The sequence below is a fragment of the Heterocephalus glaber genome, unplaced genomic scaffold (genome assembly GCF_053883595.1).
Source record: "Heterocephalus glaber isolate CG9 unplaced genomic scaffold, H.glaber_assembly_v1.0 deba00001497, whole genome shotgun sequence".
Lineage (NCBI taxonomy): Eukaryota > Metazoa > Chordata > Mammalia > Rodentia > Bathyergidae > Heterocephalus > Heterocephalus glaber.
Window position 1 is genome coordinate 62,469,575 of NW_028258320.1, and position 23,304 is coordinate 62,492,878.

The following is a 23,304-nucleotide window of genomic DNA, read 5'->3' on the forward strand; positions in this document are numbered from 1 at the left end:
GACTCAGCGCAAATCCCTGGAGAGGAGGGAGGCCGCCTGTTCTCAATAGTGTCTGAGTTACTAGGCACAGGGCCTTGCACTGTGGACATGTACACATTTATTGAGGACAATCCTGTTTTCAATTGTGAACAGGAAGTTGCTTCTTTAGGCTTGTTCTTGGAAGGCACTTCTTTTATTCTCAATTTGCATGCCAATGAGAGGTGATTCTTCTTCAAAGGAAAATAATAATTGACTAAAGCTGAGGAACAAGCAACAAAAGACCTTTGAGCTGCTGTTGTTCTTTAGTCCAGTTGTGATGCAGGCCCTGAACAATTCCCTGAGTCTCCTAAGAGGTCCCAGGACCCCACGAAGATGGAGAGGGAAGAGCAAGACCTTGGGTCTGAGCCAGCAGTAGTTTCCCTTGCAAGGGATTCCAGAGATCATAAACTCATCTGTTAGTTTTATGATCATCAGAACCAACTTAGAGGTCTGGTTAAAACTAAATACAAAAACCTTTGTTCTGTTACCATGGTAAAGGGTTCAAGGACAGGAACAGCTGAAGAGATGTGGGAAGGGAAGGGGGTCCTACTGCTAGCATAGGACAGGGGTCAAAGGTGATGTTCAAGGCATCATTCTGTGACTCACTCAACAAAACAGAACACCCTGTCCCATCTGATTACTATTTACCTAATGTTCATGCCAAGAGGTTCCAAGTATTTCCTCCAGAAACCACATAACCTAAGACACCCAAAAGTGATAACCCCTGGCATGGGAATTTCTGCCACCAGAGGTCGCTCTTATGTCCCCGAAAGCAAAAAAAAAAAAAAAAAAAAAAAAGTCACTTTGAGTCTGAAGGTTTTGAAAAGCTATTATGAAGCCTGCTGTGAGTGACCCAAAGCTTCACTATGACAAGGGGCTTATCATTTAAGTTTTGTTGCATAGAGCTCTAGTTTGTTCCCTTAATGCCTGTAATTATAGGCTCTGGGAAGCTGGATTTTATTGTTCAAAAGGGTTATGGTAACCAGATCCAAGACCTACTCATGAGTTGAACCCACAAGTAGTTACTAGTTGGCTCCAATGTGCCTGGCCTATGTCCATGCTGGGAACTGATCACGTAAGTCCACTGGCCCTCTGCTCGTGAGTACCCCCAAAACTATGGGTGTAGGACACTGCGGAGAGAGTTCCTGCAGGGAGCCATGGCAGGAAACCAGGGCCTGGCTGTGGACCATAATGAGGAACCACTGATGAATGAGCCACATCTGTGCTGGCCATGTTCCATTGCCACCGTGTGGTCTTGTTGACTTCTGGAATTAATCCACCAGGCTCCTTGGCTTGAGGAACTGCTGTCTGAATCCTCTGTTTCACGGTCCAGTGCCAACATAGCCTGCTCTCTGGAACACACACCCCACTTGGCCTCAGATTAAGCCCCTTGGAAGCCTTGATCTTTCCCATTTTCAGTTGACTATGAAGTTAAACAGTCTGGAGTGCTGCTGTAATGGAAGTCTATAATTACTAATTTAATCTTAGGGCAGAAAAAAACCCTATGAATTTTCCAATCATTGCAAGCTTAGTCAGTCACACAGAGGGGTAAGAACCATTGCTTCAACATCTCAACACTTAGAATCATCTCATGTATTTAATGGTAAATTTCCCCAAGCCAATCGAGCAAAGCAAATGCTGAAGCAGGCAGTGAGCTGGCCATGCCTTGGGCTGTGTCCACCCTCCTAGCCGGCTCCCTACCTGGACAAGTCCCCACCGTCAGGGCTTCTGGGAGAATCTCCGTGCTTCTTTTCCCCAGGTGGCTGCATGGATCTTGGACTCTGAGCTGATGAAGTCCTCTGAACCAGAAAAAAGAGAAATTGGGAAAGAAGTTAGATGGAAATCTATGAAAACACAGAAACATTTATCAATAGGCCACTGGCTACAAAATTCAAGATGATGGCTAGGGTGGGGATTTAGCTCAGTGGTTCCACCGCCTGCCTCGAAAATGGAAGGTCCAGAGTTCAATCCCCGGTATCAAAAGAAAAAAAGAAAAGATGATGGCTAGATACAAGCCGTAACAGTCTCCACGCCAGTTGAAAGATTCCTTTAGTGAGAATTCCCTTCCCCAACCTGTAGACCTCAGCCTCCATCTGTGCCTCTGAGAAGGCAACCAGACCTAGAGGGCAATATCAAGATAACACTTGAAATCACCTTACATTCACTCTGTAAATGCCCTTGACCCCTCATCTGTGAACTATTGCTACCTTTGATGCATGATTTTCCTATTGTACTATAACTCAAGAATCTCAATACAATGTATAAAAATACAGTGGTCTTTTTATACCAGAGCCCTGAATTTTAAAAATTGAAACCCAATTCCTGCTTGTCTGATGTCAGACAAACCTCAGCTACTAACACTGGCAGCCAAGCCTCTGTTCCAATCACTACATTATCCACACTGAGCGGTCTGCAGATAATTTCACAGCTGAATCTCCAGCTCTGGATTCCACGATTAAGGCTTCTTTCAAGTGATTCTGGAAAGATGTTAACACATTGCACAGTCCAGACAGATGAAAACAACAGATGGAGTAAGGAGATAGATCTCCGCTCTAACGAAAGGGGGAAAACTATTTCCTCAAGCAAAGGAGTGTAATGAGGCCTCTAACGCCTCTGAAGAAGAACACAGGGCAAGCCTCTCTCCTCAAGCCCCTACCAGAAGGCTAATCTGCAGGTACAATACCAGTTCTTTCCAGCAGAAATAGATCTGAACAGTCAAAATATAAACTGGGCATGGTAGTGCATGCCTGTAATCTTTGCATCCTGGGCGGCTAAGACAGGAGGACTGCAAATTCAAGCCCAAAATAGGGAGACCCTGCTGCAAAATATAAAATACAAAGAAGGGCTGGGTCTATCCCCAGTACCAAAAAAAAAAAAAAGGCTGGGATTGTAATCAATGGAAAGGCTCTGGGTTTAATCAGTACTGCAAAAATTAACCATAAAAGCCACAGAGCTAGGGGTATAGCTCAGTAGTAGAGCACATGCTTAGTATGTGTGAGGCCCTGAGTTTAATTTCAAGCACGCATAAATAAATAAACAAATAAATGCAAGCAATAGAGCTAGCCCCATGAATGGCACCTTCATTGCCTTTTACAAAGTGCTTTGATGTCCCTCTTATTCTTACGAAATCCCTGTTTACTGAACAGGCAAGAAAAACAATGTTTTCCATTTCCCAGGTGAGAAACAAAGATTATTAGGTGGCTTCTACCCAGGTCTTCTGCCTTGCAATCCAGTGCTCTTTTCATAATAATATTAATATGCAACACATACACCCTTTCTGCTATCACAGTAATAGCAGATATATTACGACAAGCATTCTCTACGTGCCAAATGCTATTCTTTTGAGCACTTTATATATTTAAATTGATGTAATCCTTATTACTCCACTTACAGAGAAGAGCACAGAGAAGTCTCGTGCCCAAGGTCACAGAGCTTAGAAGTGATGGATCTAGGATTCGGACCTGGATGTTCTGGCCCCAGAGTCACTACTTTTGAGCCCTGCTTTGAGCTACTGCACCGTACAGTGGAAATGGTTGCTTTATCGTTTCTGCTATCCTGGTGCCCTGCTCCAAGTAACTAAAACAACTGTGTATTTGTGGATAAAGTGCACCAGAGCCCAAATGTGATGGCCAGAACTGATCCTAGAATAGTACCTGGCGTGGAAGAGGCAGTCTATAAATATATGCTGAATGTATGAAAAATCAATTACTCTAATTTTTCCGGTAGCCACTTCTGCAAATCGAGGGACACATACTTAGCCCTGGGAGCCCTCACATTTGTACTGTTTCATACCATGACTTTGAATTCCCCCTTCCATGTATCCTATCCTAGCAACAGTACTGAGCCCTATTGCTTACTGGATTCCTGTTACGTTAACAGGCATCACTACAAACAGCATGCATTTCTAGAGTTACCCTTCACACTTCCAAATAGCAGCAGCTGGAAAAGCCATCAGCAACTCTCACATGACAAATTCACTTGCCCAACTGCTCCTTCAAATCTTTTCTTTGCTGCTATTGCTTTGGTAAACGTCTTTTTTGAGTCTGAATACTCCAGAGTCTTGAGCTCTTTTTAAAGCCCTAATCCTTAAAAGCAACATTTGAACAGTTATAGCAACTTTCCAGTTCTGAAAAATCCCTGTCAATAGCAAAAGCACTCACCATTTAAAAAATTATTTTTCACTGACTTTACTTACCTCTTAAATGCACTGCATCTCTCTAACCATGCCGGTAAAATTAATTAAAGCATGCTGAATTAGCATGGCTAACTCATGACCAGCGTGTCTACCCACACTGTCCACTCTCTTACTGAGCTTCCCGGGAGCAGGGTGAATGCAGGTGAATGCTGGGAAGTAGAGCAAAGGTCATCCCCATGGCACCAGGAGTCGGATTTCAGAAACAACTGCCAGGCCGGCCAAATATGGAGGATGAACACATGTGCTGTGCTGCAGCCAGCAGGCTGCCCACCTTCCCTGTCAAGGGACGGCAACTGCTCACGCCAGTTCTGCTAAGTCATCCCTGACCTGTCTTCACCTCCAGGGTGAACAGGAGAGATTGAGGTGGCTCCACAATGCAGGCATAACGCAGGCCAAGAGGACAGCCCAGCCTAAGACAGCAGGCGCCTTGTGAGGCTCACAAAGGAGACGCTGCATGGGCGAGACCTCAGCCCTCCCCAACCGAGTATTTTCTGACAGGATGCAGTAGGATACACTGGAAGAAATGAACAAGCTTTGGAGTCAGAGCGAGCTGTCTCAAACGAGGGTTTGAGCCCTCATTCTTCCTTTAAAGGATGGAGAATATCAAGTACGGTGGTGCATGTCTGTCATCCCAGCTCTGTGAGAAGCTGAAGCAGGAAGATGGCAAGTTTGAGCCCAGCCTGGGTGACTTAGTGACTCAGTGAGACCCTGTCTCAGAGCAAAAGACAAGATAACAGGGCTGGGAATCCAGCTCAGTAGCTCAGTGCTGGGTTTACTTCCTAATATTAGGTACGGGGGAAGATGGAGAAAATAACAGCGTGGAGTTTGCAGCTTGATTTCGATGAGTATGCCTCGCATGTAATAGGGCCTGACCCTGTTCTGGGTAGGCACTGGAGTAAAAAGGGTGGTGTGAGCTGGGAACTGTTAAAAAAGCTGGGGAGCTTCTACGCGGGATTGCTCTGTACTATGTTCGCAACTTTTTTGTAAGTATAGAAATACTCCAAGTAAAAAGTTTAATTAAAACAAAAGATAGGGCCGGGGATTTAGCTCAGTGGTTTCGCCGCCTGCTGCGCAAGCACAAGGACCCAAGTTCAATCCCCGGTACCAAAAAAAAAAAAAAAGATAGAATTCTCATTCTTGTGGAACTTAGAGTTTAGAGAATTAATGAGTAATACACATTCAGTAAATATCTACCTTCCCTTGCTCAAAAGCATTTGTGTCACAAGTGGTGGGCATTACCCTAAGAGGACCTCAAAAATGCAAGAGGTGACACATTTTGACTGCTCTAGTCAGCAGGGAAAAGGGAAATCTTTGAGACTTGAAAACTATGCCAAAGATTGACATGCTGAATGCATTTAATATGTTAGAAGCAGTGTGTTTTAAGGAGGGGTGGACAAAGTGAGAAAACCCAAATCCTTGTGCGAGATCAGTTCTCCACTTGAGACTGTTTCTCTGCCTGTAAAATGGGGACCATAATCCCTGCCCTTCTCAGGCCAGTAGGTGACAAGAGTAGGTGGCACAGAACTGTACACATGGGAGAGAGAGTCTCTATTCAAGGAGCTGGGCAATCTGAATGGCTGGCAGTGTGCTGCAAAGTTTCCTTGGGCAGACTTGAAATACTGACCAAAAGCTTACTTTTTTTGGCCCTCTAGAAGTCCTATGTCCATGTGGTCTCATGCTACAGCAGCATACGGCTTGAGTCAAAAGTAAAGAGGCAGGAACCTGAATACAGTGCTTTTAAAACCCAAGATTTACCACCGAGATTAGCTGTGAGCCTTTGGGCTCTGTATCTACAGGGCCATAATTATGTATCTATAAAAGGAGGTCATAATTACACACTTTCGAAGGTTAAATAAAACAATATTGGTGTATCACTTAGCACATGGCTAGATCATAGTAGACAACACATATGCTAGTGATTATTTTATTATTATAAGAAGAACAGTTTTTCAAAAGTCATTAACTGAGACCTCTGGTAGCTGCGTCAGCTTGGAGCCAGTCAATCAGTTCCTTCAGAAGAGGCATCTGGCCCAAACCCGGAGCCAGTCTGTTTGCACACATAAGTGACTGTGCCCACGACAATCAGCCCTGCCTCTAGGATGGGGGATCCTGCAACCAGCTGTGGAAGCAGACAAGTCCTAGGAGAGAAGCTCTCCATTGCTATGTATGGGATCTGTGGTAATTATTTTTTCTCAATCTCTTTCCCATAAAACACAGTTAAATCATCCCGAGGCCCATGTACTGCCAGGAGACTATTAGAAAATGCTTGTCCCAGCATGTTAGGGTTTATATCTAGATGTCCCCTCAAAGCCTCATACACTTATAGATGGGGCTTTTCGGAGGTGATTGGAGAATGGGGCATTATAGCTGAATTCCTGATAGGAGGAAGCACCTGGTAGGAAAGATGGGTTGCTGCGGGCATGACCTGGAAGATTGTATCTCCCTTCACAGCTCCTCCCTTGAACACTGTCTGCTTCCTGTCTGCCATGGCTTAAGCAGCATCCCTTTGCCATGCTGCTGTGCCATACCATCCTGCCTTGGAGCTCCTAGACAATGGGCTGAAACCTTTACACACTGTGAGGCAAAATAAACCTCTCCTCCTTTGCATTGTTGTGGGTGTTGGGTATCGTGCCTCAGGGACAAGGAAAGTGACTAAGACACAGCACTAGTCTAGGGTTCTGGGTTCCTCAGAACTGAAGATGGTACCTTTTGTTCCACTGAGCACTAGGCATCTGTAACTGTCAACGACACATACACATGCTTATGGGCTGTAATCTATCAAGCAAAATAATAACAGGAAAAGGTTGGCCTCAGCCTGGCAGAAACGAGCTCCATCACCTTTCCAAAGGGTGACCAGGCCCCAGGGACAGCTCATGCAGCACAGATTTGCCTCTCTTCCTGGTCCTTTTTTCTTGGATGGCAAAGAATTCGCACCAGAGCCCACAGTGCTGCTTCCCCAGGAGCCAAGCTTAGCCCCTGGCTGCTTCGTGTACACTGAGCCAGGACTCGAGGAAGATGTGCCTGGGCGAGGCTGGGCTGGGGAGGGGGGCACGCCGAGCCAGCTCTAGAGCCTTCTGAGCTTGCTGACCGAGGCTCCCTGTCAGCTTGGATTGCAATTAACAGCTACCAGGGGAGCGTCCCTGACTCCCCAGCCAGTCTTTCCATCTGTCTTCTTGCTCATCACACTGACCACTGTTTCCATAGCTGAAAATCATGTTTTCTGAAATTCTAGCTACAGAAACACCCAGACAGGGGAACTATTTGAAAGGAGTCATTTTTAAGTTAGGTCATTATAATGACAGGACTGAATGTCTTTCCCTGGCTCTCTACCCCTTCAGAGGTATAGACCAGGGTCATGACACCCATGATCCAGGGGAAGTCCAGAAAGTGGCAACCTGGGCAGGTTGCTCCTCCTCTCTGGAATCTGTGTGAGGAGAGTTCATGCACCTTTTCTGGGCTCCCCAGAACTGAACAACTGCCATACCCAATTCATGACTTGGGACCACAGGCTGCCATGGCCCTTATTTTACCATAGAGGCTTTCATGCCATCATGACGCCTGAACCCCGGGAAGGGCTGTTGGGTGGAGGCTAGCCTTGAGCAAGCTGTACCCCCACCTCCCTCCTCAGGAAGGACTCACAAACCAGGACCCAACACCCCAGAGATGGTGGAGGTACGCCTTGGCTCAACATTAAACATTCTACTGGTCTCCAGACTTGGTTATATATATAACTCTCTCTTCCTTTCCAACCAGCATGTGTGCAGGAAGGCGAGTCCCCCCCAGGAAGGAAGGGCTGGGCCTGGGTGTGTTGTATCTGGGGGGGTTCCTCCTTCCTGCCAGGAGGACTGAGTGAGTCAGTCATGGGAGGGAGGAGCAGGACTCCGTGTGAATTGAAAGAGCTGCAAGGGTCTGGTCTGAGGTCCAAAGGCTCATTGAGAGGAAACATCCACAAACTGAAGATCAGGCTTCAGTCTAGAGTAGAATTTTTTCCTCTCTCAGTGGCTTCTCTTCCCATGGAACACAGAACAGAAACTAAACCCATATTACTAAATGTCAGTCTAAATAGCATTCATGCTGATGAAACAAAGGCAACTGGGACTGGTCAGAGAGATCCAAGGGTAGGACTGTTGTGTTAGTAAACGTGACCTCTTGAATAAGGTAAAACAGTCAGTAATTAATTCAACAGTTCAGTTGTTGCCAATAAATTATAAAAGCAAATACAATTCACATAATTTGCTGGCCTGCTGCCGAGAGGCTCAGAGAAGATGCGATGTCCGCATTTCCCTTAGTGATGGCAAGAAGGTCCTGCCCCGTGGCACCTGTAGTTCCCCCTCCGAGTCCCAGGCTGCTGCACCCACCTCTGTGCCATCTCACCTACTCTGCAGCCCCCACCTCTCTCTGCCCCCAGATCAGCAGTCCTACCTTCCTCTACTCTCTCAGGATCTTCACCGAACAGACCCTTGACCTTCCCACCCTGAGTAACTCCTGACTGCCCTCCAAGAACCTGCAACCTCTCAAGGACTAGCCGGCTTTCCCTCCACACTCACAGGATGTCAGGCTTGGCTAGGTAGAGAACTTACTGCTCCCTACTTACTTCTGAGCCATTTTGTCTCTCTCCACCTGCAAAGCCAGAGCCCCTTTCATGCCCTAATGCCACCAAGAGCACCCTCTTTACTCCCCCCACAGGATGTCCTGCACCCCTAGTCATGCCCCCTCGTCTCCCAGGAATCTTATCTATTATTCCAGGACCTCTGCATCTGTCTAGAATAATGAGCCACAGAACTGTACATTTAAACATGGTGAAAGGGTAAATTTTATGTTATCCATTAGCACAATAAAAAAGAAAGATAAGCCAGGAATGCCTGTAATCCCAGCACTCAAGAGGCTGAACCAGGATTGCGGTGAGTTTGAAGCCAGACTGGGCTTCATAGTGAGTTCAAGGACAGACTGAACTACATAGTGAGAGCCCATCTCAAAATAAATAAATAAATACATAAATAAATGGAACAGCCCTGATTGGGTAGGAATATTATAAAATGTTTACATGTTGATTGGCTCCTCATCTGTTTTCCTTATGGATAAGGGAAATCACATTAGGGCAGGCCATAGCTGAATCATTCAAATGCTTGAATAGAGCCTAGTACACAATAGGTACTCCATAAGCTCTTTTTTAGTTAATTAAATTAATTCAAACTACAAAATATTAAAAAGTGTAATGTTAGTCACTTTTCTGTAGCTGGGACAAAATACCAGACAATACAAACGAGGAGGAGCTTATTTTCGATTCACAGTTCCAGAAGGTTTAGTCCATGGTTGGTTGTTCCAAGGCAAGAACAATATGGCAGAAGAGCATGGTGTAGGAAAGCTGCTCACGCCATGGCAGCCAGCAAGCAGAGATAAGGTTAAACATGCCTATCTCCTCAAACACATGATCTATGAGATCAAATTTCTTAGGTCTCACTCGCCTGGTTTATTTCACTTAACATAACGATCTCCAGTTCCATCTGGGTTGAACAGAAACATTGTGTTTACTTGTTGGCTTGCCTATTTATTCACTTGCTTGTCTGCCTCCCCACTCGCTGTGAACTCCCTGAGGCAGGAACCTTGTTTGTTTTCCTCCCCTGTGGATCCATAGCACCGAAACAAGCTCCTACCACTCAGCAGGGAAAGCTGTCACCTCAGGGAAACTCTCTGGGTAGGAGTTTGTAACTGAGTTTCTGAGTTCTGCTGTGAAGTGCTGTGCAGAGCCCTGTGCTCGTCTCCAGGCAGAGGCATCTTTAGGAGACGTGGACCAGAGGCCTCCAAACTGGCTTCTCCTGTCCTGAACCTCTCACTGACTGGTAGCAGTGGACAACTGCCTTCCCCTTCTTATTGACCACACAAAACTGAAAAATAATGGGAGGGAACAGAAGCGGGCTCACTTCCAACTCTAATTCCCAAACATTTTCTCCCAGAAGCCTTACCATCTAAGGCCATATAAGGCAAGCAGCACTGATGTATGATGGGTGGCCTGGTGGTCTAGAGTCTCCCCGCTCAATTTCCCCCCTTGACCCTGGGCCCATCCTTGAAGCAATGCTGGAGACCCCAGGATTCCCCAGAACACAGTTTGAAAACCACCAGGCTGGCCATTCTTTCTGACCCTCTGGAGACCAGGGTTCTGACTCTCCTCCATTCATTCAAGTGACCTGGGATAATTATCCTTCTGAACCTCTTTATTTGTCTATAAAACCAGGGTAATCAGCTGGGCATGGCCACCCCATGGGATCACAAGGAGAGCCAGATAAAGGCACACATGTGTAAGAGCTTCACCATGCTCTATGTAAGTAGCTACCTCAAATGTCACTCCTTGCTGGGATGTATAGAGGAACAAAGACATCAGCACACTCACCTGGCAGCCACCTTCAGGAGTGGAGCAGCTCTTTCTTAAAGCAAAGAACAGGCATGTGAATGGCTGACACACACACCTGGACAGGTATGATGGGGACTTCATAGCAGGCCCCTGAGAAGCTGGGCACTTTACTGCCTCCTCTGACCACAGCCACAAGCACACACTACCCTCCACATCCTCTCCAGGAAAACCCACTGAGAAATGGAGGCAAAGCTTCTTAATTGGGCTCCCTTCCTCCAGCCAACGGCCAGCACCTTAAGCAGAGTAAAAACTGTGAACTTGGGTAGGTGCATTATTGCATGATGACCCTAGCTGCTGATTCAGAATTTAATGTATTTTTTATGACAAATCAGTCATAAAATCAGTAGTGGCAAAGGTGGGGCCACCACACCATTCCAAGCTTCAATCCAGAACAAAGAAAATCAAAGACTCAGAGTCTGGAAGGATTAGTACTGGCTCCCAGCATCTGCGTTCCATTCCATTGACAACAGAAGCGTTATTCATCGTCTCACAACAAGCCAGATCTTGGACAGGCACACCAAAATGTTATTTCTAAAAAGCTAAACATGTATAGTTGATTTCTGCTGTGTTTTACAACTTATTGGGGGTGGATGGGAATAGGCGATAGAGAAGAAGGAAGAGAAAACCTAAATATTCAAACACACATGTCACGCCAAATGCTGTACCATCTAGATGCTAGGGAGGCAACCATGCAGAGATCACATGCCCCATACCTGCAGAGGATCAGGGTTTGGAGGCCACAGGATGACATCATGCAAGCCGTCGTCCTCTTGCTGAAAGCAAAGGCATCTCACTGTCAGCAGAGACCACAGGGAACAGGAGCCCTACAGGACCTCTGGTTTCTATTCCCAGGCTGAACCTGTGCAATGTACTCCTGCCCTGCCTGTGGCCACCCAGGTGAAATCAGAGAAGAGAGAGAGGAAGCTGTGGCCTGAAGATGTTTGAATATGACGAGAGCTAGGTCTGAGCAGGCTAGTTCCTCATCCTTCGCCTTGGTGACATGGCTGGTCTGCAACATTTTGTCCTTAACCTATGCACAGAATATTCATTCAGACTCACATCTGTCTTTCCAAAAGTTCACTTGTAAACAGGATGCAGGGAGTCCAAGTGCGTCTTCGCAGATGAGGAGCATCCAGAGAGGAATGGGAGCCTGGGAGGAATAGGGAAGCACTGGGAGGTAGAGAAACCAGTTTGGAAGTATCAACAATGATCCAGGTGTGGGGTGAGAGGGTTTTAGGGATGGCAAGGGGGAAAACTGTTAGACAAGATGATGGAATGAATCTGTGTTGCCTCTTTGTCCTTTGGAAAATTGCTCCAAGCTATATTGATGGACCATGATGGAGCTGGGCTCGCCTGTGCCCCACAGGGTGATAGTCTACAGTTTGGGCTGACTACAAGAGGGTCCCCTATGTTGGGCACAGTGACTGATCCCAGAGAGGGCATGTGGCAAAATCAGGGATGGTCTGATTTCTTAAAGGGAGCACCTGGGGCTGGACTATCTGGGAGAAACATGGAACGACAGAGCTTCCAGGAGTATATTTTCCTTTTTCCAGACTGAGGGTACCTCCCTGAATACTAAGGAATTACAGAGGAAAATAGAACAAGTTCCAAAGAGAGCTTTTGTGTCATCTTTTAAATCTCTGGACTCAGCCAATATTGCAGCTGGAGCCTGCGGACTTCTCAATTCTATAAACCAACAACCCTTTTCTCTGCTTAGAATCATTGGAGACAGGCTTCTGTCTCTTGAACCACCCCCCCCCAAGCCCTAGTTAAACTAAAAATTAGGAAATCTACAGGGCCATTAATTAATTAATTAATAGGTGAGTGAGTAGCAGTGGGCAAAGTCAGTGGTGATCTCCAGATTTTGGTTTTCCGTGGTGTTATGGCTTGTGTTTAGATGTCCCCCTAAAGCCTCATGGGGTCATAGGTGGGGCTTTTTCTGAAGTGGCTGGATCTAGAGTGTGTGCTGCTGGAGTTGATGCATGGTGTAATACTAGGATCCAGGGCACTAGGATTAAGGGTGTGAGTGCTACCTGCCCTAAGTAGCCCGGATAAGATATAAGGGATAGAAAGACCTGTGGTCATCCTTTGCTTTCTTGCTTTGCTACCTTCTGCCTGCCATGAACTGTTTCTCCTCTGCAACTTCTGTCTGACATCCACCCTGCCTTGGAGCCAGCTGACTATGGACTGAAACCTCTACAGACTGTGAGCTAAATAAACCTTTCTTCCCTTAACTTGTGGGTGTTGGGTATTTTGTCTCAGAAACAAGAAAAGTAACTAAGACAGATGGCAAGATAGATCATCCTATCCAGGAGGAGCAGTGCAGGAGCAGGAGCAGGGTCAGGGAGAGAAGCTGAGATAGGTTTGAGGAAGTGGACTGGCTGTGGGTGATTCAGGTAAAGATGTCCAGGAGATGCAGAAAGACGAGCCTGGAACATCAGCTCCATGGGGTCAGCCCCCAAACATTCCAGCACTCCATTCCCATTTGTTTCTCTATGGAAGGAAAACCTTGTTCCATTCCTGGTATCCTAAAGGCAAGCCCTTAAAGTCCTGGGGGCTTGTGCCTGGCTAAGTTTGGGGATGTGAAAACTTGAAAAGTTCGGGAAGCATCTCCTGATTGCTTCAGTAGAACAAGGCTGAGAAGAGAGGATGGGGTTGGGAACTGGTGGGTGGTTCGTGGAAAATAGGGGAAGAGATAGCAAAGGAGTGTGAGAGAAGGGAAAAGCAACTCCATTTCTGTGAGTCTATGCTAGCTAAACAATAAGCATTCCATTTTGGGCAGGGTGATTTAGTAAAGATAGTGGGGAGAAAAGGTAACCCACTCTAAACTCTGCCCATATTCATGCTGAAATTCATCTTAGATCAGGGAAGCTTACCCAGCCCCCTCAGGGGTTCTGTTAAAGCAGCCAAGGCAAATGTTATTCTACTCCAGGATTCCTCAGCCTTGGCACTGTTGATGTTCTGTGCTGGGTAATTATTTGCTGTGTGAGACTATTCTGTGTATTCTAGAATATTTTGCAGCAACTCTGACTGCAGCATATGAGATGGCAGTAGTACCTCAAATCTGTTGTGATAACCAAAAATATTTCTGGACATTGCCAGACATCCCCTGGGGGACAAAGCCACCCTTGGGTTAGAACCACTCCTCTAACCCGTTTGTAGCTAGCAGTAGCTTGCAGAGGGTCTGGCATCCAAACAGACCCATGAGGTCTCAGGGAAAAAGTTGAAGCTGAGTTTCTTGGTTTGTTAATAAGGAAGAATAAAGGCCAGAATGTGTCTAGTGCCCTGTGAGCACTCTCAGCTGATGGTGTGCCATCCTGTGCTCCAGCACAAGATGGAACATTCTTTCAAAGTGAGACCCAGGAGGGGAACCTGCACCAACCGCAGCTCCCAGGTACATTGTTGAGTCCACAGAAGGTTTAAAAGTAATTGTTGCCAGCGTTTTTTAAAATAGAAGAGTTCTCTTACACAATCTTCTAGAAAAAAGGGGAAAGCACTTCTCAGCTCGTTGTGTGGGGCTAGTATTACATTGATACCAAAACCAGACCAAAATGAAAACTACAGAATAATATTTCTTATGAATTTAGACACAAGATTCTTCAATAAAATATTAGCAAATTGACTCTAACAATGTGTCAAAATAACTATACATCATGACCAAGGGGGAATTATTCCAGATGTGCAAGGTGGGTTCAACATTTGAAAACTGGTCAGTATAATTCAAGAAAAAAATATTGTGATTATACCGATTGATGCAGAGAAGCCATTTGACAAAATCCAATACCTAGTCATAATTTTAAAAAAATCATAAGCAGGGCCAGGGATTTAGCTCAGTGGTGCCACCGCCTGCCTCAAAAGCACAAGGTCCCAAGTTCGATCCCCAGTACCAAAAAAAAAAGACAATGGAAATTAAAGCAACAATGAGGTATCACTAAAAACCTATGAAAATGACCAAAACCCAGAACATTGGCAACACTATATCTGGTGAATATGTGGAAGAATAAGAATTCTCATTCATTGGTGGTGGGAACGAAAAATGGTAAAGCTACTTTGGCAGCAGTTTGGCAGGTTCTTACACAACTAAACATATCCTTATTATATGATTCAGCAATCACACTCCTTGGTATCTGTCCAAAGAAGTTAACATTTAACATTTTTGTGTTATACACAAAAATCTGCACATGGATTTTTTATCGCAAGTCATTCAAAATTTGGAAGCAACCAAGGTGTTCTTCAGTAGATAAGTAAGCTGTGGTATGTCCAGACAATGGAATATTATTCTGGGATAAAAAGATGTGAGCTAGCAAACCATGGAAAGACAGAGGAAACTTAAATTGGTAAATGAAGGAAGCCAACCTTTAGAAGCTCCGTATTATGATTCCAACTATGTGACATTCTGGAAAAGGCAAGACTATGGAGACAGGAAAGAAAATCTGTGGTTCCCAGGAGTTAAAAGGTAGAGAAAGAAAAAGCAAATATCTTGCAAGAGCAAGGTCCTGAGTTTGATTCCCCGGTACCAGGAAAAAAAGGACAAAGCACAGAGGATTTTTAATATTCTGCATCATAGTATAAAGGGAGATACATGCCATTATACATTTGTCAAAACTCATAGAAGGTACAACATCAAGAGTGAAGCTGTGGACTTTGAGTGATAAGATATGTCCATGTGGTCCATCACTTGAAACAAATGTGCGGCTCTGGTGGAGGATGTCAATAAGGGAGAGGCTGTGTGTGTTTGAGGGGGCTGTGAGAAATCTCTGTAATTTCCTCTCCATTTTTTAAGGAACCTAAAACTACTGTAAGAAAACAAAAACTTTAAGGACCGAAAAATGAACCTCAATCTAAATCTCATAATACCTTATACAAAAATCAACTCAAAATGAATCATGGAGTTAACTATAAAATGTAAAGTTATAAAATTTTTAGAAGAAAACGAGAAAATTTTCAGGATGTAGGGGTAGGCAAAGAGTGCTAGGACTTGATGCCCAAAGCACTATCCATAAAAGGAAACACTGAAAAATTGTACCTCTTCAAAATGGAAACCTTGCTGGGTGTGGTGGCACGTGCCTGTAATCCCAGTCTCTGGGAGACCGTGGCAGGAGGACTATAAATTGGAGCCCAGATTGGGGAATTCAACAACTTATTGAAACCCGGTCTCAAAATAAAAAATATAAAAGGGCTGGGGGTGTAGCTCAGTTCAGAGGCCTTGGGTCCAATCCCCAGTAACACACACACACACACACACACACACACACATTTGCTCTGTAAGAGACCCTGTTAAGAGGATGAAATGATGATAAGTATGAGAGAGAATATTTGCAAACCACAATCTGACAAAGGACTACTCTACACTATATAAAGAACTCTCAATACTCAACTCTAAAACAACAGTAATAATCCAGTTAGAAAATGGGCAACATAGCTGGGGATTTAGCTCAGTGGTTCCACCACCTGCCTCCCAAGCGCAAGGTCCCAAGTTCGATCCCTGGTCCCCTCCCCCTCAAATATATATCTTCTACAATGATGAATGTCATTATATTGTATACCTAAAATGTACCAATAAAATTAATTTTTTAGAAAGAGAAAATGGGCAAAAGACCTGAACACATATTTCACCAAAGAGAACAGTTCCCTCTTATCCATAGGGGATACATTCTAATATCTCCAGTGGATGCCTAAAATCTTGGATAGTACCAAACCCCATTTTTACTATACTTTTTGCATGCATACCCTTAATAAAGTTTAATTTATAAATCAGACACAGTAAGAGATTAACAGCAATAACTAATAATAAATTATAACAATCATATTTTGTAAATTTAAGCACAGCCTGGGCAACACAGTGACTTAGTGAGAACTTTCTTAAATAAATAAATAGAAAAAAAGAAAGAAAAAAGAAAATACCTGGGGACATAGCTCAGTAAGAAGGCCCTAGGTTCAATCCATATATATGTGTATATATGCATATATTACTATAATAAGTTATGTGACTGTGGTTTCTCTTTTGTGAAGCTGTGAGGTGATACAGAGCCTACACAATGAGATAAAGTGAGGCGAATAATGTGGGCATTGTGATGTAGCAGTAGGTTACTGTGTAAGGGTCACTTGATCACAGTGCTGCAATATTGTCTGTGACAGTTGACCTAATAACCAAGACCACTACTAAGTGATGAATGGGCGGGTAACATATACAGCGTGGATAAGGTGCACAGAAGGATGATTCACATTCCACACTGGAAGGAGCAGGACAGTGTGAGATTTCATCATACTACTCAGAACAGTGTGCAATTGAAGACCTAAATTGTTTATTTCTGAAATTTGTTCATTTAATATATTCATACCACAGTTAATGGTGGATAAGTGAAACTTCAGAAATAGAAACCATAGATAAGGGAGAACTACTGTCTACAGATGACAAATAAGCACTTCAAAGTTTTTCCACATCACTATCCATCAGTGAAATGCAAATTAAAACCATAACAGAATGGCACCAGCAAGTAGTGACAACACCAAATGAAAGCCAGGCTGCCAGAGAAACTGGATCACTCATCTTGCTGATGGGAATCTAAAATGCTATAGGGACTAGAAATCATTTAGTAGTTCTTTATAAAATTAAATATGCAATCAGCATATGAGCCAGCAATTACACTCTTAGGTATTTATCTTAGAGAAATGAAAACATTTATTCACAAGAAATAAAATGTACAGGGGCCAGGGTTTTAGCTCAGTGGTTCCACTGCCTGCATCGCAAGTGCAAGGTCCCGAGTTCGATCACTGGTACCAAAAAATAAAATAAAATAAACTGTACAAAAGCATTCAGAGCATAGCCAAAAACTAGAGACCATTCAAGTGTGCTTGAATAGGTGGATGATTCGATGAACTATGTGGAACCTCCATGCTGTGGAATACTATTCAGCAATGAAAAGAATGAACTACTGATACATACAACAACTGTGTGAGTCTTGAGGGCAGTATGATGAGCAATAAAAGCTAACCCTAAGAGGTCACACTGTATAATTCTGTTTTTTAACATTATTGAAATGATAATATTATGGAAACAGAGAGCAGACTAGTAGGTGCCAAAGGTAGGGATCAGGAATGAGAGGGACAAGGGATGTGACAAGAGGCATCTGTCTCCTGATGGAAATGTGCTATAATCTTGACTGTGTAATGCTGTAGGACAGTTTGGGGTTTGGGGTTTTTTTTTTTTCTGTACTGGACATTTCAGGATCTTGCGCTTCCCAGGCAGGCACAGCACCACTGAGCTACATCCCCAGCCCTGTAGGATGGTTTTGTGAGACAGGAAAACTAGGTAAAGGGTACATGTGATCTGACTGCATTACTTCCTTAAAGTCCATATAAATCTATGGTTATGGGCTGGGGGTGTAGCTTAGTAGCACGTCACCTGCCTGGCAAGCACAAGGTCCTGAGTTCGATTCCCAGTACTAAAAAAATATCTATCATTATTTCTAATTTAAAAGTTTATTTTTAAATCACTTACAGCTTTACAGAAAAATACACATTTTTACTTCTTTTGAAGAAATGGGAACACAGGGGCCATGCTCCTAATGGCGACCATCAGCTGCCTGTTTGCCATAGTTTCCTCCTCCTTACTGTCTCACACCCATAATTATTGCTTCTTGCCTCCCTCTAAAATCTCTGCTGTTTGCCACCTTTTCTTTTGACAATTTCTGTTTTGCTGCCTGAGGAAAGAAGATTGCAGGGGGAAAAAAGCAAGAGGAAAACGAATTGTAGTAGGCTGGCTTTCAGATCCAATTTTCACATTCAAAGAACTCAACACCATTCATCCAAAATTTCCACTCTGTGTGAAATAAATGGGAAAGTATCTTCTTGATTTTGTTCACCAGGGCATTACGTTAGTATTAGCAAACTTAAAATGGATAATGACAAAATTTGCATGTATTTTATTATCTGAGCCTTATGCACAATTAAGCAATTAAAGTCCCTCCTCAATTCTGAAAACCTTGCCCAACTTGAGAACAACAGTTTAGATTGAATCTCTCAACACTGATACAATTTAAAAGTCATTTTTAATGGCCATAATTTTCCGTAGGGGAGGAACATGGAAAAGAGTTTTATTTTAGCCTCCTCTGCCGAATCTGTCAAAGTTGACGTGTGGGAACAATCTGGAGAAAATGTGCCAAATTCTCATTATGCCAATTTTTAAAGCACAGAATGAAAAGAACAATTAGTGCTCATGGTTCATGAAAGCAGGAAAATCCTGAAAGAATTCTGAAAAGGCAATGCAAAAAAACACCTGGCTGCATGCCTGCATGGATCTGGCAGAAGCCCTGTCTCCCCTCGCTCCTCTCTGGGAGAGGCCAGGTGCTGGGGAGGAGGCGGTGCAGCCAAGGTCAGCTAAGACAGCTGCGCAGTTCCAGGGAGGAGCTTCATGACACCCACCTGGTGGTCCAAGGTGCTGTTCTCATTGCCCATGGTGACTCAGGGTGCCCAGTGTCCGTCAGAATGTTTTCAGAGGCCACTGAAAGAAATGAAAAGGTGTAAGCATCTGTAAAGTGGAAGGTCTGAGGCTTTCTCAGTCTGCTCATCGCCACAAGCTCAAAAGCCAGATGATGGCAAATGTTTATCTCTGCAGCCTCATCATGGAAAATTATTTTTGAAGGTTTTTCTTTTGCAAAAAGAAAAAAAGTTTTTCTTTTGCCACCCAGACTTCTTTCCCAACATGGGCTGGTGTTTTCATTCCCCACCCTGGGGTTGGCAGACACTTCTGAAAGGCAAGTTTGTTCCTGAGTCTGAGTTCAGGCCAGCACACACATGCGTGTATATATACTAACAAGTGACAAAAAGGTCCATTTGCCAGCAGCTTGAGGAGCGCCCCTCATTGGGGTATTTTCTGCTTCTGCTTGTGTTCAGCTTGGAAAGTCAACGAGGCTGGTTTCTCACTGTTGGTGACAGCAAACCTCGGTGCCAAACATTGGGAGGCATGAAATTCACTTCTCTTCAATAACATATGGTTTTCATAGTTTTTACTCTAAACACTTGTTTCAGCAAATCAGTTTCATTTCTGCACATGTTTCTATGGAAGCAGAATGGTTTTCTTGCGGAGGAAATAGGTAGTCGGAGTGAGTCTAGGAATGGATAATCCTGTCAATCCTGTCAGGCTGCTGAGACAGCTAGGACTGTTTCATGGGGCTCATTCAGTGATGCTTTATTAGCCATTATCATAATTAGGACATTTTCTTGTGTCACTTATGGAGGTGCCTGACCATTTTGCTGACATCATGCACCTCATTTCATGAGACCCTAAAGCAAGCAGGACTGAGATGTTACCTTCACTGTTTCTAGATGCAGCAACTCAGTTACCGAAAACTTGAAAAATTAGAATGTTTTAGAGCTGAGGTAGTAGAGATTACCAGTTCAGTGGGGAAACTGAGGCTAGAGAAGTTAAGAAACCACCCAAGGATCCAGTTTTTGGAGATCAAAATCTAGAAATAGAACTCTAACTCTCTCTCTCTCTCTGTCTCTCTCTCTCTCCCTCTTTCTTTTAGGTAATGGGGATTGAACCCAGGGCCTTGTGCACACACAAGTACTCTACCAACCTGCCTCCTGCCTTTTAATTCAAGATTTATGCTACGGAAATAGAGCTTTCATTACAGTATTTCTACAGAAAATTATGCTTATTTATTCAACCAACATTGATGGAGTAGCCAGCACATGCTAGGTGTACTGAATAATCACTAAAAAAATAAAACATAAGTATTGTGAGCAGTCCCAATTAAAGTGTCTCCAAAGAGAAAATTGAAAATAATGTCACCTCTGTCAATTCTCTCATTCCTAACTCTTTAACTTTCTTATAATTTCCTGTGGACACACACACACACACACACACACACACACACACACAATCTCACGTGAAATTGATCACTTCAATTTTTTCTGTTCATTTGAAAGATGACCGAGCATAAGGAAATAATGTTGAAGCTGGGAATGGTAGCAAACATCTGTAATCACAGCTACTTAAGAGACTAAGGCATGAGGATCAAAAGTATGAGGCCAGTTCAGGCAATTTAGTGAGACTCGATCCCAAAGTTTAAAAATTTTAAAAGGCTATAGCTGTAGCTCAGTGGTAGGGCACTTTCCTAGCATGCACAAGGCCCTGAGTTCAATCTCCAGTACCACCCCCCCCAAAAAAGAACATTGAGTGTTACCATCATTATGTCTTTTTCAATTATTAACTGCCTTGTTTCTTCAATAGAACATTAAATTTTGATACTCATTCATCAAATAAACTCAATAATTTTATTAAAAATCAAGGCATCAGAGCTAATTTTTAAACAGATGAAAGAGAACAGCAAAACAGCTCTGGTGAAGTGTAACTTTCAGCTCCTCAAATGGAAGGCCTGGCTGCATCTGGAGTCCTCTCCCAGGGACTCTGCAATTCCCACTGCTCAGCTTTCCCCAGGCTGGTGAGGAAGGCACCCACAACTCTGCCATCTACTTACCTTTGGGGATGCTCTGGACTTTGGAGTCTGTGGCCCAGGGAAAGTGTGCTTTCCATTAATTAGGCTTTCTCCTCCTGCATCCAGAAGCATATGAGGTCTAAGCCAAGGGCCTGGCCCACCTCAACCAGTTGGGCAAACAACCTGACTCCACGCTGGCACAGGCACAAACCAGCTGTGCTTCATACCTGGCCCACGGCCCACGGAGATTATACAAGCTTTCCTGCCCACATGGAATCTGCATTTCTAGCCCATCCCTCCCAAGGCCTTTTGTGCAGAGGATTTTTCCCTGTTATTACATCCTCAGGGCTCCTTTTAGAAAGGGCTTATCCCTACTGAAGCAGCTCCTGCCATCTGATTGGCTGCACCTAACTCCAGGATTGTCCTGTCCTGGGAGCACAGCAGCAGGAATCTCAGACTTGCCTTTATGCAGCAGAGCAGGCAACAAAACTCTCTAGAAAAGAGTCAAATGCTCACAGGGCTTCTTGTATGCACCTGGGAAAATTCTATGGAAAGACAAAGAAAACTTGTGAAAATACAATGCTGTGGCAGTCTGGCACTTGTGTGCAGAATGTGTTCACCCAGGTGTGGCTTGCATTCCAGTGACTGAAGTCATCAAAAGCAGCAGGCGTGCCTAGATCACTAATAGGAGGTCTGCCACTGGGTGGCAGAGGCTCTGTGGACCTCATAGAACCATGGGTACACACCCAAAGGACCCTCCTACTCAGTCGATTGTGTGTGTGCATGTGTGTGCGTATGTGTACAACACCAGAACTTTTCATTTAGATGAAAGCTTCTGTGAGGCCCTTATGCTGCCACCAGGTAGGAGTACTCAGGAAAACAAAACAGTATTTCATCAAAGGCTCTCTAGAGACCAGATATCTTACCTAGCTTCTTGGAGGTGTCTGAGAAATGCTAGATGTGGAGGAGGAGCTCAGTGATCTACTTCGGGTTCATCAGAGCAGAAGTGCACATGTTCCGAAGGCTGAGTGGTTAAACACAACACAGTCTAGACACAAAATGACTTATTCATCCATAAAAAGGAATGGAGCACTGATATATTCAACAACTCCAATGAACCTCAGAAGCATTATGTACATGGAAAAACACCAGGTCATGTACTGTGTGACTTCATTTATATAAAATACTAGAATAGGCAAATCCGCAGAGACAGGAACCAAACTGGTGGTTGGCAGAGGCTGGGGGAAGGGGAAAGTAAGTACTTAATCAGTGCAGAGTTTGATTTTTTGGTGATGGAAGTGTTTTAGATTTAGACAGAGATAGGGTTTGCACAACACTGTGAGTGTATTAAATTCTACTGAACTGCTCCCTTGAAAGTGATTATTTTATGTTATGTAATATTATGTTCTTAATTTTAAAAAATAAAAAAATATATTTCACATCTTGGGCTTCTGCGTAAGATATTGTTTGGAAAAAGAATTTGACTACTAGGGGAAAAATTTGAAAGTATTTCTTTTTTAAATTTTTTTCAATATGAGATTTCAGTATAGTTAAGGTTTGGAAGGATGAGAAACAAGAATGTTGGCTTCTGCCCACTAACAGTCACAGGAGAATTTTTTCAATATAGAAAATCCTATTAAGCAAAATATCTTGGATGAGCCAATTAGGAATGAAGAGGCAAGTCTTCAAAAAGTGGACAAAACATAGTGAGAGCCCTAAGCAAGAAGAAGAATTGGGGGTTTGCCTCTGAGGAGAGGGAGAAGGCAGTGGGAGCCTGGCCCTCCCAGAAGCACATGGGAAGTTTGAGGTGAGAATGAATATGTAGCATCCAATTTGCAGCTGTGTACATTGCTGTGACTGAATTCTCTCCACAAACCACCCTCCCAGTCAACTCTGTGGTGGATACAAATGCCTCGAGCGACTGGGGTTCATATGAGAGTGTAGATGAAGTAAGAGGGCCGAGTTCCAAGGCTGGGTCTGCTCTGAGTAGAGGCCTTGTGTTAGTTTACTCAGGCTGCCAGAACAAATACTACAGACTGGGTGGCTGAAACAACAGGCACTTATTTCCTCACAGTTCTGGAGGCTGGAGGTCCTAGATGAAGGTATCAGCAGGGTTGGTTTCTCCTCAGGCCTCTCTCCTCGGCTCACAGACAGCTGTCTGCTTCCCATGACTTCAGGAGGTCTTCTCTCTGTGTGTGTGTGTGTGTGTGTGTGTGTGTGTGTGTGTGTCCTAATCTCTT

General features: G+C 44.1%; 1 protein-coding gene across 24 annotated transcripts in view; it reads right to left on the bottom strand.

Annotated features, from left to right (window-relative positions):
* Positions 1-23,304, bottom strand: part of Tacc2 (transforming acidic coiled-coil containing protein 2) — a 228,737-nt gene that overhangs the window by 187,315 nt on the left and 18,118 nt on the right. For 11 of the 24 annotated variants that reach the window (XR_015440579.1, XM_087185633.1, XM_087185636.1 and 8 more), the window contains exons 2-5: positions 19,047-19,125; positions 11,336-11,395; positions 10,602-10,635; positions 1,720-1,817 (exon numbers count right to left, since the gene is read on the bottom strand). Coding sequence is in view for 23 of the 24 variants with exons in the window: in XM_087185636.1 (XP_087041762.1) it covers positions 1,720-1,817; positions 10,602-10,635; positions 11,336-11,395; positions 19,047-19,125 (271 nt within the window). In the remaining variant the exon portion in view is untranslated. Of the gene's footprint in view, positions 1-1,719; positions 1,818-4,213; positions 4,552-10,601; positions 10,636-11,335; positions 11,396-19,046; positions 19,126-21,106; positions 21,330-21,990; positions 22,089-23,304 lie in introns of those variants that run through there. The other 13 variants (XM_087185629.1, XM_087185631.1, XM_087185641.1 and 10 more) reach the window with 11 other exon arrangements.